This window comes from Ciona robusta, chromosome 1, assembly GCF_009617815.1.
Source record: "Ciona robusta chromosome 1, ASM961781v2".
NCBI lineage: Eukaryota > Metazoa > Chordata > Ascidiacea > Phlebobranchia > Cionidae > Ciona > Ciona robusta.
In genome coordinates this window covers 7,415,690-7,432,605 of record NC_143235.1, presented here as the reverse complement: position 1 = coordinate 7,432,605, position 16,916 = coordinate 7,415,690, and the positions used below count along the sequence as shown (strand labels likewise).

Here is a 16,916-nt window from a genome sequence, read left to right as displayed (position 1 = left end):
TTCACCAATCACTCGATCCTCATACGTCATAAGTTTCATTAGTTATAATACATTTATGAATACATTCTGCCAACTGCTCCACAGTCACCAATGGCGACTAGAACCCGTTTTGTTGATTTCTTCAGATTTGTTTTTGGTCGAGCCTAGTCCGTTGTAGTAAAGGTATTAATTAATATAGCAGGGTGGGGGTAGATAGGACACCTTTTTATTTTGTTTTCTTTTTTCATTTGTTAGTAAACAAAGAACATTTAATGAATTATAAAACCGTATCTTTACGACTTTCACAGACCGTTGTTAATTGTTTAAAACATGATCAGGCTATTTGGATATTATGTGTTAAAGGTGTCCCATCTTCCCCGACTCCACTATTTTATGCTAATTAGTTTATAACGTGCTCATTCATTAGATCTGTGATCTCTTGTATACATTATAAATCTGTGCTCGAACACTCTCAACCGCTACAACTTTACCACCATAGACATCTTGTAACATAACTTTTATTCCTTCGACTACATTTCTCAATACTAAGGTTCTTTAATCAAGGTGTAAATGGGGCGTGTTTAAAGTGAAATGGGGTGTGTTTTATTTTCTTTTATTCTCATTTTTTACACTTGGGATTCGATAACAATAAATCTAGTTTGCTCCCCCTCCCAAATTCTAGTTTTTCGTCTCTGCCCGTTAGTATTCCACCAGCCAATGAAATGTCGCAAGCATGGAAGCAATTCCTTCTCTACCATTTTTGTTACGCAGTTGTAAATTTCTGACATAAAAATTACACTAAAGAATCATAAATAACAATAGTTAGCAACACCAAAATATGTTTACCTACAAGCCAACTTCAAACGATACCAAGTCACAGTGGATTGGGCCCAGTATTAAAACACCTGTATGTATGTGGTAATTTAAATAGTGATGGATATCATTAACAGGCTATGAATAAGAAAACATTTTGGAAGAAAACTGTACAACATGATTGAAACATCGGTAGCTGTAGATAATGATTTTTGAATGATAAAATTGATTGTAGTTTGCACGTATGAATCATTAATCTAGTATGGTAGTTTAATAAAATAAGCTGAAGTATATCGTACAGTTTGTCTCATGAAATCAGTTTTAGGTTTATATACCACTTACGTGCTCAACAACCTTTCGACGATACAGGGATCTCACTACACATGGGGATTTCCCGTAGTGTGTGTGTACGTAGTTAAGATATTGACCTAACAATAGCATATTCAAAATATGAATGGAAATATTGTGACGTCATGTGATACGTCACCATTGGCAGCGAAAATCGCGGAGGAACACGAAAAATGTTTAGTTCCTTTAAAAGATGATTTAGCCAACTGGTTGTCCAAGTTATTTGGTGAGTTTGTTTTGTTGTTTAGTCGGTTTTGTAAATGTATTGTCTTGATCTTGATGCTAGTGAAGAGTCTTCCCCCCACCTTATTTGCTAACCACTAACCCCTATACTCACTAACCCCTACCCATCAACCCCTAACCACCAACCTCTTACACCCGGCGCCGTAGCGTAGTGGTTAGCGCGCCTGCCTCTAACCCAGAGGTAATGGGTTCAAGGCTCGTCGCTGCTACCATTGTGGGCGTATGTGTCCTTGAGCAAGACACTTAACGGCAATTGCTCCAACCCAGTGGTCACTAATGGGTTGTCCAAATTATCAGCCATACATAAAAATGAAAAAAAAATCCAAAATAAAATAATCACCCACAAAGTAACATACTTGGTAACTCGTAAGCTGGCGCGAGGTGCACACCCGTGTTATAACGACTGTCGTTTTCCGGCCACGCGAGGATAAAGTAAGTTACATACATACATACATACACACTGCTCATTGCCTAGTCCCTTATTTTTTGCTGGTTTGTTCATTCATGCTTGGTAACTTAACAGTGAGCATTGATGTAGAAATACATTCTATTGTACTTGCTCATAGATGTATATATATATTATTTTATATTCTCAGACAAACAATTTAATGCTGAGAATTTGTTCGAAACTCTGCAAACTGGGTCTCTACTTTGTCAGTTGGCTGCCTTTATTCATAAATTTGCTGCCGAGCGCAATGTCCGCCCCAAATCTGCAAAACATCGGAGTGGAGAAGGCCCAATATCCGCCCAATTGGCGTTACGGGGTACCTCTATGCATGTCTGCTTTTGTCTAATGTTTAGCGCCCACACTGTCTGGCGCCACACTGTCCGGCAAAAATCCCCCCAAAAATAATCATCCACAAAGTAACATACATGGTAACTCGTAAGCTGGCACGAGGTGTCAAACCCGTGTTATAACGACTGACGTTTTCCGGCCACGCGAGGATGAAGTAAAGTAAGTTACATTCAATCACTGGTTCTTTTGGTGCATGAATACTGAATAAAAGTCTAATAAAGATTTTTGGTAATTTTTTTGAACTAACATTTTCACTTTGTTGACTTTGGTCATCTTTATCAGGTTATTTATATGAAAGTAAAATAGTTTAGTTTTGAAATATATTAGACTTTGGTACATAAAGTATATTAAATTTATATTATAGCCTACTTCGCAATACCATATTACATAAAATATTTTAATCCTACATCAATAATTGTTTGTAAAGTTATTAAACAAAGGTTAATTGTTCCAGGTCACAGTTTACCGATTCCCGAACCCCCACTTTTTCGAGCCAGCGCACAACCAGGTTCGTTCTTAGCAAGGGACAATGCTTCAAACTTTATCGATTGGTGCAAACGTCTCGGTGTCGATGATTCATGTTTGTTCGAATCCGAGGGTTTAGGTGAGTTTATAGTTACCTTTGTGATGTCATGAATGTAACTATTTTATTCTTGTGTGGTAGAGCAACATCAGTAGCTAGTAATAACATGGGTGTTCTGTTTCATGCAGCTTGTGCCTGTATTGTTACCGCATTTTTTTTCTGTAAAGATGACAATTTGGACTAACCATTTGTGACCAACTGATTGGTGCAACATGTAATTATTGTCAAGTTTTTTGGCCCAGAACACCCACAATGGTTGCAGCATCAAGCCTCAAATTTTGCAATTTCTGGTTATGAAATCTCTAACTATTATGCCTACATGATTTTTTCTCACATTCTTTTTATACCAAAAAATTTTTTTATTCTTTGTTTTAGTTCTCCAAAAACAGCCAAGGAACGTCGTTCTGTGTTTGCTTGATGTTGCACGTAAAGCTGCAAGGTTTGAATATTTGTAATGAATTAATTTGGTTCATCATCAGTGTTAGGTAAGCTGGGTAGTCTACACGTGTGTATGACACAATAAGCGGTGCAGCCAGATGTTGCAAGGACTGTGGTTGGCACACATGTCTCTCACATGGAGGTAATAAGTTCAACAAAAGTTGCTGCTACCTTTGTGGGCGTATGTGTTTTAGATAAAAAACTTAACAACAATTGCTTCAACCCAGTGGTCACTAATGGGTTGTCTGAATTATCAGCCATACATAAAAACCAATCACCCACAAAGTTACATGGTGACTCAAAAGCAGGCACGTGGTGTATCACCGTGTATGAAATAGAACATCTGTGTTATAACTACTGTCTAAGATAAATTTAATCCATAGACACGGGATTCCTCTTCCTGAACTTATTAAGTTGGAAGATGAGATTGATAGACAGGAAGTGATGCGTGATGAACAGGAAGTGATGTCATCAATATCAATCAACTTAAATAAGAGAGCCAAGGTTTGCATGCTGTGGCGTTTATTTCATGATCCATCAATAAACCATTGGTATCATATACAGGTACTAAAACTCGATGATGCGGTACATGCAGTCGTGGATGGGCAACCGTTTAATGGACAGGTGAACATCAAGAGAATCGGGGAGGGAAGATATAAAATTGATGGAAAAATTGTCTTTATCAGGGTGAGTGTGGTGTTATAACTATCCAGGTATAACTTAGCATGAAAGTAATTAGACATCAGGTTCATATATGTGATATTTGTAAAATGATCTTTGTCACACCATTTGTCACTTTGTCACAACAATAGCTTTAACATATTGAAGCAATTTTGATTAACCATGATAATCATGAAACTAAAACCGGCGCCGTGGCGTAGTGGTTAGCGCGCCTGCCTGTAACCATTAGGTAATGGGTTCAAGGCTCGCCGCTGCTACCATTGTGGGCGTATGTGTCCTTGGGCAAGACACTTAACGACAATTGCTTCAACCCAGTGGCACTAATGGGTTGTCCAAATTATCAGCCATACATAAAAAAAAAAAAAAAAAAAAAAAAAATAAAAAAAAAAAAAATAATTACCCACAAAGTAACATACATGGCAACTCGTAAGCTAGCACGAGGTGTTAAACCCGTGTGATATCGACTGTCGTTTTCCGGCCACGCGAGGATAAAGTAAGTTACATTCATTCATTCAAAACTATAATAAATGTCGATAGATGCATGTTCATGAGTGCAATTTAGAATAAAAGAAAACACAAAAAGTTTTGGGATGTGGCAAATGAATGTAACTTACTTTATCCGGTCGTGGTCGGGAAACGACAGTCGTATATAACACATACATACACCTCGTGCCTGCGCTGAGTTACCATGCATGTTGCTTTGTGGGTGATTATTTTTTGGGATTTTTTAATTATTTTTATGAATGAATAAATGAATGTAAACTTTATCCTCGCGTGGCCAGAAAACAACAGTCGTTATCACACGGGTTTAACACCTCGTGCCAGGTTACGAGTTTCCATGTATGTTACTTCGTGGGTAATTATTATTTGGGGAGGATTTTTTTTTATGTATGGCTGATAATTTGGACAACCCATTAGTGACCACTGGGTTGGAACAATTGCCATTAAGTGTCTTGCCCAAGGACACATACTCTCACAATGGTAGCAACGTCAAGTCTTGAACCCATAACATCTGGGTTACAGGCAGGTGCACTAACCACTATGCCTCGGCGCCGGACAAAATCTTAATACAAGGATAATTTTATATGATTTGGTTTTGTTAATCTGTGAAATCCAAACACAACCGCCATATCTTGTTTAATATTAAATCCAGGTTCATCACAAGTGTTTTCAATAGTAAACAATATCCAATATACATATTACATAATCTTTATTGGAATGAAGCATTACAGTAAAAATAGTTATTGCTTCAAATTAAAGTGTTCTGTAAGGGTGAGCAATCTCATCAAGGAAGGTAAACGGCCTAAAAGTTATCTTAGTTTTATATTAAGGCATGTTACACTCATGTTATAACTCGACAGTGAGCATGAGTTATGTATATACACAGATGTTGCACGGAAAGCATGTGATGGTTCGGGTTGGAGGAGGTTGGGACACACTTGAGCATTACATTATATCACATGACCAAAGTCGACATTTTGGGGGTGACGTCAACTCGAATCCGCGACCTAAATCTGCCAAACCACGCAGAGGAGTTTCCCCAGGACTAAAAATAAATAGTGGCCTTCTCAATCCAGTACCCTCAAAATTTGGACGAAAATAAACATGTTTAACCTAGGTCTCAGTCTCAATCACCCAGCTTAATCAAAGAAGCATTGTTATTTTACAATGTATGTTGTCATTTTATTCTGTCACTTCCTTTCATTTTTATATTTCTTTTCAATGTTTTTGCAGCTATCTTCATATTAGTTTGCACTGTGTTTTATTTTGGGCCAAACTAGTTCATATTTGTTAGCATGGTGCTTTGATTTTAACCTACTTTATAATAATGTTGTAATATAGGGGTTTGCAACACAGTAATCTGTACTCTTTTGGATACATCACTATTTCAAAATGGCAAACTAGCATTCAAATTGAGTCAACGGACTCTGATCACCCTATCACTGTTCAAGCGAAAACTGTGTCCGTTCATTAGAGTTAGGCTTTCTTGTTATTTAAAAAATCGGTATGCGTGAATATAAATTATATCACGCAAGGATTTTACTAGTTTTTTTTAATAACAAATGGTGGTCCATATAAAAGATTTAAAAAGTGTTCCGCCTTGCATTTTGCCAACACTTTACGTAATATTGCAATGATAGTAATGTCCAACGTGGTAATGTCCATTGCCCAGCTCCTGTCGAAGTTCGAATTCGTAGAGAATTGTAAAAAAATGGTAAACGAGAGAGCGTAAAGAAAAACCAAACAAAGTCATGTGATCACTTGCTACTGGCGGGGAAGGCAATCAAGTTCGAAACTCGTGTTGGGATTTCTTGCAAGATGAATTGGATTGTTCTAAGTTTTCTGCTTATATTCTCTACAACAATTGCCCTTGAAGGTAATGTGGCTTAACTATTCTGATACTGCAAAAAATTTTCCTGGCGGTACCTATGCCAAAACGTACGGTATTGCTATTAAAGCAATTTTGTGTAAAATATTAATTTAACAGCTGCAAACTCACTCGAGACAATAATTTCAATATTTAAGTTACCTCCATGTAAATAATATAGATGTAAAAAATGACAAGGAAGATTGTGGATGTAATGATTCGAATCGTGATAAACGAGATGCAGAGGTTGCGGAAGAGCCAGATCTTCCTCTTCAAAAAGTATCCAGTGATGTAACCGAGACAAAGATTGAAAATAAATTTAACTTTGATAAAGAGATTGACAATCCAAATGTTAAAAGGTTCAACCAAATGAAACTTATCCCAAAAGGAGAGTTTACCATGGGAAGCAATGCTAAATTAACTAAAGATGGAGAAGACCCTGAAAGAAGGTATTATATAAATAAATAACAATTTTCTTTCTGTTCGTTTATGGTAACAAAGCTGGTAAAGATATGATAAAAAGAATTATTTATATAACACTAAAACAACAGTTGCTAAGTTGTTATAGAATGCTATGTGTAAAAAAATGAATTGCCGAACAGTTACAAGTAATATCACATAAACAACATTGTTGTTCTAAATCTAACTGCATACAGACCAAATCCTTTTATTTAGGAGATTTGGTTTTGATCCACATATATATTTATATAACATTATAAATACACTATTATAAAATCTGGAAAGCATTAAGACAGTGTTTGAGTCAACCATAATTTTTAAATTTCAGAGTTTTCCTGGATGACTTTTACATGGATGTCCATGAGACTAGCAACATTGAATTTGCACACTTTGTTAAAGCAACAAATTATGTGACAGAAGCGGAAAAGTTTAAAAATTCATTTGTACTTGAAATGTTGATTAGCAAAGAAACATTGAGTAAAATAACTCAACAAGTTGCATCATCACCATGGTGGTTGCCAGTGGATGGGGCAGATTGGTTGCATCCTGAAGGCCCAGATTCAAACATTAGTAAAAGGTAGGCTATAAACTTATTTGGTAAAATAATAAATTTGGTGTATTTTGTGATTGTGATCATGTAAAAATATTGTGTCTTGGCTACAATAGCCACACAGTTTCTGGAGTTCACCCCCTTAAATTTGGTATATATTTTTGACATAGTGGACCTAAGTAATTTTGTTAGATAATAATATACCCTTAGGTTAAATCATCCAGTGATACATGTATCGTGGAATGATGCGAAAAGTTATTGTAAGTGGGCGGGAAAGCGTTTACCAACTGAAGCTGAATGGGAAAAGGCAGCGAGGGGAGGTCTTGAAAACCGGTTGTTCCCGTGGGGAAACAAACTTAATCCAAACGGCAAATATATGTAAATAGAATTTTGTGTACAGAGTATTTTTTGCATCAGAACTTTCCTATTGCGGTTTAAATTTCACAGATCCTGTGCCACAGTGGTTGGATTATTTGGGGAGAACACTAGATTTTTAGCTTAATGATGCCACTGCCACTGTCGTGACTGTTTTTGTTTTTGAATAACCTGTGTTCACTGGTTGTTGTATAAACTGTTACACACAAAGCAATAGACCCAAAGAAAACAACTACCCACAAAGTTACATAATAGTAGTATTAACTTGTAACTTTTGTAAGGTGTACAAAATAGGACAAGTTCTATACGAGAAGATTAATAATAAAAATGAACATCATTCTTTTTATACAGGATAAATATCTGGCAGGGAGAGTTTCCTAAAGGTAACACAGCTGAGGACGGATATGCTGCTACAGCTCCAGTTGATTCTTTTCCACCAAATAAATTTGGTTTATTTAACACTGTTGGAAATGTGTGGGAATGGGTGGAAGATTGGTATTCAACTTACCATGAATCAGAAAGGGCTCATAACCCAGTATGTATCGACATAACGTTAACTTGGTTTTGTATCTTATTATAAATTCAAATGTATCTTAGAAAGGACCTAAATCTGGGAAAGTGAAAGTTAAGAAGGGAGGTTCATATATGTGTCATAAGGTAAATCATATAAATCATGTTTGTATTTATGTATGACTATTTGTGTCATAAAATCATATGTTAAAGCCAATATTTGCTTTTTTATAGTGAAAGTTGTTTATATATATATATGTTAGATACTGCATTGTGTTGCAGGAGTTTTGCTACAGATATCGTTGTAGTGCGCGTGGTGAAAACACCCCTGATAGCTCATCATCCAACCTTGGGTTCAGATGTGCTGCCGATACCTTGCCGGATTACCTTGTTATGAAGAATCAACATTCTGAATTATGATAAACACAACAAGCTTTTACATTGCCCTACTTTAGATTTATCATGAAAATTTAACAGTGAAAATAGTTTTATTCTCAAAATAATTTTGTTTTGTTTTTTAAAAAAGATTTATATGTGTGGGATAGTACAGTTGTAACTTATGCTAATTTCAAATACTTTTGTTTACTGTTTTCTGTTTAACATAAGTTACTACTTGTTACCAATAGTACGATCTATATTATATATTTTTGATTTAAAATTTAATTTAAATGTTTAGTTAATTTATTGCCACAAGTGGTATACTATGGTCACGACATATCAATAGTTTTGAAAACTTGTATCTGCCATTGAATGTGCAATTTCTTTCAGATTATTGCAGTTGTGTTTTTATGCACAATATGTTCTGATAATTACTTGATTAGAAACTTAAACTTAAATGCTCTTCAAAATATTGTTACAAATTTATGAAACAAGCTATAATTATTAAATATGTTCCATGACTTATTTAGATGATTAGATTCATACAGTTAAATGCTATGATAAGTCTAAATCTGTGGTAATGATCAAGAATTTTCGAATTCTAAAAGTTTTCTGTGGAAAATGTGGAAGTTTGTTGCTGCTTTATCGAAAGGGAGGGTCGGGTCATTTACGAAAGTGTTACAACCACAAAATAAAGAAAGACTTCACTTCGAAGCCAGGAGTTTGTCCAACTTGCAACTCGGTGTTCGGTCGACCAATGATTATCAAACAACTTCCAGCAATCAAGGTGATTGGGGGAAAAGTTTTCTGGAAGGGTTGAAGTTGAAAAAAAATGTTCAACAAGTAGAAGATGGTGTTGTTGGTAAGTTGGGAAGAATATTTTATTCTATTAAATGACAAAATGTGATATTATCCAACAATAATCAAGAAATGTGTATTACAAATCTGTGGTGTGGGCATACATCGGTTGAAGTAATCGTTCTTAAACAAAGAATTCTTGATCACTTACATGTGTATTAGATAGGACACTCTTCTGTATCAATAGGACAATGTCTGGTGTTTCCTTCTCCTCATTCTAGATAAATAAGCAGTCACATGTCACATGTCTACTCACAGATCTCCAGATGGAGCTACGAAAAGTAAAATACGCAATTGAAAACAAAAATCAACAAGTTCTCTCCATACAATCTGAACAAGAAATGCTTCATAAAAAGATGACGGATATTGTACAGGAGATCAAAGATAACTCATCACCTCATTCAAATACAAAACATGTTCCACAGCTGCACAATACCGATGTGGATTGGTCTTCAAAAAGTGGGTGGATTTTCATGTGTCATTACAGCAAAAAATGAACATATTCTAACATTTAGTCAGTGTTGTCACCATTGGAAATTACTGAAAAGTTACAGAGGGAAAATGTATTTTATTTTTACATCTTCTGGTATATCTACTTTAATATTTTGCTAAACTTAATATAATGTATAACTTATTCACCTTTTATGCCAAATGACACAGATAATGAAAGGTGTGATTATTAAGAGCCATATAGCCTAATTTAATAGCTTCAAATCAATTTGTAAAATACGTTATGATTTCCTATTACAGTTATATTTTTGTAATGTATATTGTATATTATATTGAATATTTACTGTTCAATAGTTTGCAACATATTATCCATTCATTAACTGCAGATTTTCCATGGAGTGCAGAGCTCGATAAAACTCTACAGGATGTGTTTCAAATTAAACATTTCCACCCTGTGCAGTTGCAAGCAATCAACTCCACTATGAGTAAACGTGATGTGTTGCTCATAATGTCAACTGGTGGTGGGAAAAGTTTATGTTTTCAATTACCAGCAATTATTTCCAAAGGTAAATATGGCTAAATTATGGATAATATCCATTATCTGACCAGCACCAGTGGTTAGCATGCCAACTTGTAACCCAGAGATGTTCAAACCTTATCGCTACTACCATTGTGGGGTATGTGTCCTCGGGTCAGATACTTAACAGCAATTGCTCGCATTTAGACAACCCCTAACTAGGGATGCACATTACAGAATTTCGAATCCGTGAGATTCGAATCCTTTTGTATTCGAATCTAATTACGGGATTCGGTATTCTGTTTAATGACGTCATTACACGTCATCACATATACTATATTAACAATTTTTGAAAGTAATTAATTTTGAAAAAAAATATTTTTGTGTTTGTGGGACTTTCGAGAGTAAACGCTTCGTAACGTCTTTTCATAGCCTGCTTTATGTTTCATGACGCAAAAACTACCCAATAGTACAATTTTTGATCATTCTACAACTCAAGATCCAACAAGGCTGTTATAAAAGGGTCGATAAACTGACTTTTGTGCGTAAATTTTTTTTTCCTATAATTATAAAAAGATTCGAAATTCTAGATTCGGAATTCTAGATTCGAATTAAAGTATTCTAGGATATCCTAGAATACCTAATTATTCTGTAATGTGCATCCCTACCCCTAACCCTTAAGTGTCCCAGTGGTCCTCTAGGGGTTGTCTAACTTGTCAGCAGTATACTTAAAAAAAAATCCAAAAATATTCACCCTCAGAGTTACACATGGTACAACTTACAAGTGGGCATGAGGCGTATAAAACAGAACACCCATTTATAAAGACTGTTGTTGTCCCCCCACGCAAGAATTCAGGTTACATTCATTCATACCCAGTACCAAACTCACTGATTGGTTTGATATTGTGATAGTTTTTAAAAACATATTAGATTGTGTTGAAACTTTCATTAATACAGAATAGTGGTGATGAGAGTTAGACACATTATTCTGCTAATATTTATTTAATTAGTTGTGTTGTTTCCTTATTAATGATATAGAAAATAGAATGTTGGTTCAAACACATTACTTTTCACAGGAATAACACTGGTAGTTACACCATTGGTATCTTTAATGGAGGATCAAGTTTTAAACTTGAAGCAATATGGAATAAAAGCTCACATGCTAAAAGCTGATTCCTCCATGGTGAGTACAAGTGTGAAGTGTGGTTCACATGCACGCCCATGAAACCAAAAGCTTTAAAGCTAAAGCTTAAATGATATATTTCATAATCTGTACTGATTCAGTAATCCCTTTTTTCTGTAACTTTATAATCTGCTGTTCTTATATTTAAAATAAAATTGTTATCTTTGTTTCATCCAGGACGATGTAATGGAAGTTTACGATTCAATGAAATCTCCAAATCCTCAAGTGAAACTTGTTTACGTGACACCAGAGAAAATATCAAAAAGCAAACAATTCATGTCCCATGTAAGTAATGTATTACGATCTTTTCTGTTGTAACAATTGAATTTCTTTTTTTCCTGATAATAAATCTGGTACAATATATTTGGTGGACCCTATGTAGCATCGAATGAGAGAATTTACTCTTGTTATGCGGGAAATGCACTTTATGGCATCAAAATAATTGCTGTTGTGTCATAATACTTTATAAAAAGTTCTTTTTAATCTAAATTGAACATAGGGGCTATTGACATTTTTTCCAAAGTGTATTTTAGTATTTTTTATTTTAAACTGTTACAACCATGAACCAATTACAGCCATACCTTAAGCATCCAATGAATAATTTCAAGAAACTTTTAAACATTTTTTCAGTTGGATAAATGTTACAAGTCTGGTAACTTGTCACGTATCGCAATAGATGAAGTACATTGTGTGAGTCAGTGGGGAAACGACTTTAGACCAGGTTTGTACATGTGCTATATATATATAGTTCTATGGGGTAAGTAGGGAAACTGTTAGCACCTTCATCCAATATTTCCTGTTTGTGTTTTTAACAATTATCCTCTATCCTTACCTGAGTTATGTAGTTATGTAAATATTCTTTGTTTACTACCAAATGGTCCGGGAAAAGCGAAAGAAAACATGTCCCATTTTACCCCATGGTCCACACTGCATAAATTATTATTAACTGTTTGCCACAACCTTGTGTTACAGATTACAAAATGTTAGGAATTTTAAAGCGACTTTATCCTTCCACACCTATTATTGGTCTTACAGCAACTTCCACCAACAAGGTTTGTGTTATTAACCAACTTTATATTTGACATTTATTTATTATACGTTGCCTTCTGTATCATTGAGTATATGTGTTGACACCGTTATTGGTGTGTAAATACTTGGGTAAAACACTTGATAGAAAAGGTTCGTTGTTCTAACCAGAAGTTGCTAATGAGTTCATATTTATGCAATTTAAAAAAAAAACAATCACCTATAGTTTTGCGATAACTGGTAAGAGAGCATGAGGGGCATGTAATTGGACCCCTATGTTATAACTTCTAATGTTTCCATGTCATAATGAAAAAATAATATGTCATTTATTCATTCCTGTCTTGATGTTTTTTTACAGTTCAGTTACTGATATGTCACTACATTTTACTTCTAAAAAATAAACCATCAATATATTCAGGTTACATTTGATACAAAGCAACTTCTTAATATTCCTGATTGCCTGGTGTTTCGAACCCCACTTGTTCGAAAGAATTTATTTTACGAAGTTCGACCCAAGCCAACTACTCATCAGAAAGTTGTCCAAGATATTGTCACAACTATTCAAGAAAACTTTAAGGGAGAATCTGGTACATTAATACCTTCATCATCTATCTTATATTTTAGGAGAAACATTTTTTAACTTTGGCCAGATGTGCGATATAAGAAATGAATGATTGTTACACAATACATTTGATATAAATAAGAACTCTATTTTTTGATGTGTTTTTATTACAAAGCAGATCAACTGATAAAAAATAAATAATGGAAGACAATAGTTGTGTAACTTGTAAACTTTTTCTTTTCTATTTATATCATAGTAACTTACCATCTATTGCAAAGGCATCATCTACTGTATATCATGTCGGAATTGCACAGATGTTTGCAACAGTTTGATCAAAAGTGGAATCAAAGCTGCAGTATATCACGCTCGATGTTCGGCAAAAAAGAAGTCCGAAGTTCACCAACAATGGCTCAACAATGAAATTCAGGTTAAATTACAATTCTAGTTCTACAATACAATACAATATTCTTGACACACCATTTAAATTTCTGTTCTTCTACTTACAGGTGATTTGTGCAACTGTAGCTTTCGGAATGGGAATCAACAAACCACAAGTTCGCTTTGTAATTCACCATTCAATCAGTAAAAGTGTGGAAAACTACTTCCAGGTAAAAAATGGGGTTTCTTTTCATTAGTAAAGAAATGTAGTAAACAATGTTTTAAACCCCAAAAAGCATCTTGGTTACAAAATGTTTATTAAAAAATTCTCATTGGTCTTTGAAGCATTTTACATCAATGAATGTATGATGAAAATATTATTTTGATAAAAGCTTAGGTTTGTATTTTTTAAGAATATTTTATGGATAAATGCTTTTACAATTTGGGAATTTTAGAAGGATGGTGATGCAGCCACTGTAAATTTTCAGAGTAGGCTTGCATATCCTGTACAATATAAACAGCATTGTATGTTGTTTTAATTTTAAACAAGAATTTGTACAGGAAGCTGGCAGGGCAGGAAGGGATGGGAAACCATCTTTGTGTCTTCTTTACTTCGGCTTCTGGGATGTTTTTCGACAAACATCGATGGTTTTCAGAGAACGAACAGGAACGGAGAATTTATCAAAAGTCGTCAAGTTTTGTCATAATTTAAAAACGTAAATTTTGTTTTAAAAATTTAATTATTAGAAACACAAAACAACCGCTAATAGTAAATATTGAATGTAAAAAAAAACAGTGGCAACCTTGATCTAGCAGAAATAACTTAAAGGGGCATACAAACGATAGATCCAAAATTTTTTTATTAAAAGAAATGCTCATATAGGATCAGGACTGTGGTGGTCACTCAAACTTCACTTACTTCAACTGTTTCTAGTCACTAAACTACTGAAGAAAATTTAAAAAAAATCTTCTTTAGTATGATGAATGCTTCTTCTTTGTAAAGATATATACTATTTTTTGTTTACTCTAGGAAGTTTTTTTCACAAGCAGTTTAGTTTTTGAAACTTTAGTTTGGATCATATTTGAGCTTTCCTATGATCCTATCCATGTACAAATTTTCATCTTTCCTTGGTGGGAAAAAATAAGCCTCTCCAACACAATCACTGGTCTAAAGGGACCAACCTGTGTGCACTAAACTTTTTAAGTTTGCACAAGATTTATTCAAATGAGATTTGACATGTTGTGTTTATGCTGCACCGTGGCAAAGTGGTTAGCGCGCCTGCTTCTAACCCAGAGGTTATGGGATCAAGGCTTGTCGCTGCTATCATTGTGGGCGTATGTGTCCTTGAGCAAGACACTTAACGGCAATTGCTTCAACCTAGTGGTCACTAATGGGTTGTCTAAATCAACAGCCACACATAAAAAAATTCACAAGAAAATTAATCACCCACAAAGTAACCTACTTGGTAACTCGTAAGCTGGCAGGAGGTGTATGAACACCTTTGTTACAACGATTGTTGTTTTCCGAGATAAATAAGTTACATTCATTCATGTTAAAACTTGTATTGTGGCTATGTTACATTAACATTAAATGTTCAATATAATGCGATTAAGTATTTTATATTTTGTTCCTTTGCAGCTGTAGAGTTGAATTACTCGCAAATCATTTCGGGGAGGTAAACGAACAATGTCAATCACCTGGTATGTGTGATGTCTGTTCAAACTTACAAAGTAAGCATTGATTTAAACTTAATATAAACTTATTTCGGGCATCATGAGACTTCTTTAAACTTCAAGACACACCGCTTAATAATGTAAAACCCCGCCGATCTACAGCAGATTGCAGGTTAGCTTTAACCCAGAGAATTATAAGACAATAATAGCCATAGAGAAAAACAATGGCACGAGGTGTATGAAACAGAGCAATGTTATTATAACGACTCTCTTAATGAAAAATATTGCCCTTTTACAGCTTACAGAGTGCACAACATCACATTCAAAAACCCAACTATACAATGTATTCAAAACTTATTTGTCATATTGTACTGTGTACAGCATATGTATAGCTTAAAAGTATCATATATGATTATTGTAATAATGATGACACTACATCCAGAAACCACGAAGAAAGATGTAACAGAACCATGCAAAGTGTTGCTGAGGTTGATTAAATCTAATTCAATGGATGGTAATCGGCTGACAGGCATTCAACTTGTTGATGCCGCCATACGTGATAGCAAGAATAGAAAAACAAAATGGAAAGATCTCAGCAGGCATGAGTGGCAGAGAATTGTAATTGACATGCTGGTTAATGGGTTTCTCAGGTGGGTGGGTTAATGGTTTAACTTACTATGTACAGATGTAACATTGAAATGTTTTTTTTTTGTGTAAAATAAAAATATGGGTGTCAGATATACGACTGTCGCTCTCGTGTCTGAAGTGCACTGGGTGTGAAACTACCAATCTACCATTGTTGACTTGTGTATCCTTTGGCAAAACACTTGACGATAGTTGTTTCAGCACAGTGGCCACAAATGGTTGACAGATTAACGAAAAAGTGTCATACCTTGTAACTTCGATGGACACAAGGCCACTATGCATGGTGTACAATGGGTAGATAGGTTTCATGTCTTATAACACCTAAGTTGTCTTGTTTTCATTCGTAAAGTAATAATGATACAAAAGTAAATCTTACAGTTTTATATTTATTCACTAGAGAGGATTACCATCTCACATCAAGATCAACCATAGTTTACCTTACATATGGAAGGAACGTTCGCTTTTTATTGAATAATAAAGTCATGTTGGATCTCCATGACAATATTCAACAACCCAAGAATATTTATAAGGATTGTCTCTCGTTAAACCATGGAACGTTAGAAAAAATACCTAAATTGGATAATCTAGGAAAATCTGATAACACCTAAAATGTTTGCTCTCCTAAATAGTGTTACTTGCTTATTAATCATGGTGCAATTGTAGACTTTTACTGTTGGATTTAAACTGCCTTATTTTAAAACTGCTCTGTTTGCCATAATTTTAAAGTACAGTACCATTATTTCTGTTAGCTGCTACATTCTGTCGTCTTATTACTTTTTATTTTTTTCATATTTTTTATACGTATTTTTTAAAATGAAAAAATGTACTTGTTTTATTTTCATTTATAGAACTGAAAAAAAAATCATTCATTTAAAACTTCTTTTGAAAATTATTCTAGTCAAAACAGTCCGTTCTTTTTAAAGCCGGAGTGGCACAATTAGTAACCAGACGATGGGTTTGACGTCTGGTATTGCGATTGTAGATATTCGGCAAAATATTCAGCGTTCATTGATCAAAATCAATGGTCACTAATGGTTTGTCCCTCCGTAAGCAATCCGCGACTAAGTATCTTGTAAGCGAGCACGATAAACCTGAAAACGCA

At 34.6% G+C, this 16,916-nt stretch overlaps 3 protein-coding genes across 6 annotated transcripts; all 3 read left to right on the top strand.

Moving 5' to 3' along the window:
- The first annotated feature begins 866 nt into the window (after nt 1–866).
- Nucleotides 867–5,975, top strand: LOC149742432 (growth arrest-specific protein 2-like). Of its 2 annotated transcripts, XM_089894028.1 has the most exons (7): nt 890–1,366; nt 1,980–2,147; nt 2,634–2,783; nt 3,138–3,201; nt 3,584–3,704; nt 3,765–3,887; nt 5,269–5,975. In XM_089894028.1, exons 1-7 carry the CDS (start codon nt 1,243–1,245, stop codon nt 5,482–5,484), a joined length of 966 nt encoding a protein of 321 aa, XP_089750154.1. In that variant the 5' UTR covers nt 890–1,242; the 3' UTR covers nt 5,485–5,975. The 2 variants fall into 2 exon arrangements, with proteins under 2 accessions (XP_089750153.1, XP_089750154.1); XM_089894027.1 differs by having other exon boundaries at nt 867–1,366; nt 3,584–3,887.
- A 74-nt stretch (nt 5,976–6,049) lies between these two features.
- On the top strand, nt 6,050–9,052 carry LOC149742431 (formylglycine-generating enzyme-like). 2 transcript variants are annotated; one of them, XM_089894024.1, is made up of 7 exons: nt 6,050–6,258; nt 6,431–6,698; nt 7,037–7,285; nt 7,469–7,636; nt 7,985–8,168; nt 8,231–8,290; nt 8,426–9,052. In XM_089894024.1, the coding sequence occupies exons 1-7, from the start codon at nt 6,201–6,203 to the stop codon at nt 8,561–8,563; spliced, it is 1,125 nt and encodes a 374-aa protein (XP_089750150.1). In that variant the 5' UTR covers nt 6,050–6,200; the 3' UTR covers nt 8,564–9,052. The 2 variants fall into 2 exon arrangements, with proteins under 2 accessions (XP_089750150.1, XP_089750151.1); XM_089894025.1 differs by lacking the exon at nt 7,469–7,636.
- Nucleotides 9,053–9,133: 81 nt separating this feature from the next.
- LOC149742430 (ATP-dependent DNA helicase Q1-like) lies at nt 9,134–16,690 on the top strand. 2 transcript variants are annotated; one of them, XM_089894006.1, is made up of 14 exons: nt 9,134–9,383; nt 9,638–9,838; nt 10,216–10,395; nt 11,423–11,529; nt 11,707–11,814; nt 12,160–12,250; nt 12,502–12,581; nt 12,974–13,142; nt 13,396–13,544; nt 13,624–13,725; nt 14,057–14,211; nt 15,135–15,196; nt 15,612–15,819; nt 16,212–16,690. In XM_089894006.1, exons 1-14 carry the CDS (start codon nt 9,143–9,145, stop codon nt 16,420–16,422), a joined length of 2,064 nt encoding a protein of 687 aa, XP_089750132.1. In that variant the 5' UTR covers nt 9,134–9,142; the 3' UTR covers nt 16,423–16,690. The 2 variants fall into 2 exon arrangements, with proteins under 2 accessions (XP_089750132.1, XP_089750131.1); XM_089894005.1 differs by having other exon boundaries at nt 15,135–15,226.
- The last annotated feature ends 226 nt before the right edge of the window (nt 16,691–16,916 follow it).

Bases quoted from the DNA above. Each gene is read 5' to 3' on its own strand.
- LOC149742430 (XM_089894005.1), top strand. From the start codon at position 9,143: ATGTGGAAGTTTGTTGCTGCTTTATCGAAAGGGAGGGTCGGGTCATTT. The intron at 13,143-13,395 runs GTACATTAATAC...TCTATTGCAAAG, and splicing joins AAACTTTAAGGGAGAATCTG to GCATCATCTACTGTATATCA. The intron at 13,726-14,056 runs GTAAAAAATGGG...GAATTTGTACAG, and splicing joins GTGTGGAAAACTACTTCCAG to GAAGCTGGCAGGGCAGGAAG.
- LOC149742431 (XM_089894024.1), top strand. From the start codon at position 6,201: ATGAATTGGATTGTTCTAAGTTTTCTGCTTATATTCTCTACAACAATT. The intron at 7,637-7,984 runs GTAAATAGAATT...CTTTTTATACAG, and splicing joins AATCCAAACGGCAAATATAT to GATAAATATCTGGCAGGGAG. The intron at 8,169-8,230 runs GTATGTATCGAC...AATGTATCTTAG, and splicing joins CAGAAAGGGCTCATAACCCA to AAAGGACCTAAATCTGGGAA.
- LOC149742432 (XM_089894027.1), top strand. From the start codon at position 1,243: ATGAATGGAAATATTGTGACGTCATGTGATACGTCACCATTGGCAGCG. The intron at 1,367-1,979 runs GTGAGTTTGTTT...TTATATTCTCAG, and splicing joins CTGGTTGTCCAAGTTATTTG to ACAAACAATTTAATGCTGAG. The intron at 2,784-3,137 runs GTGAGTTTATAG...TCTTTGTTTTAG, and splicing joins GTTCGAATCCGAGGGTTTAG to TTCTCCAAAAACAGCCAAGG.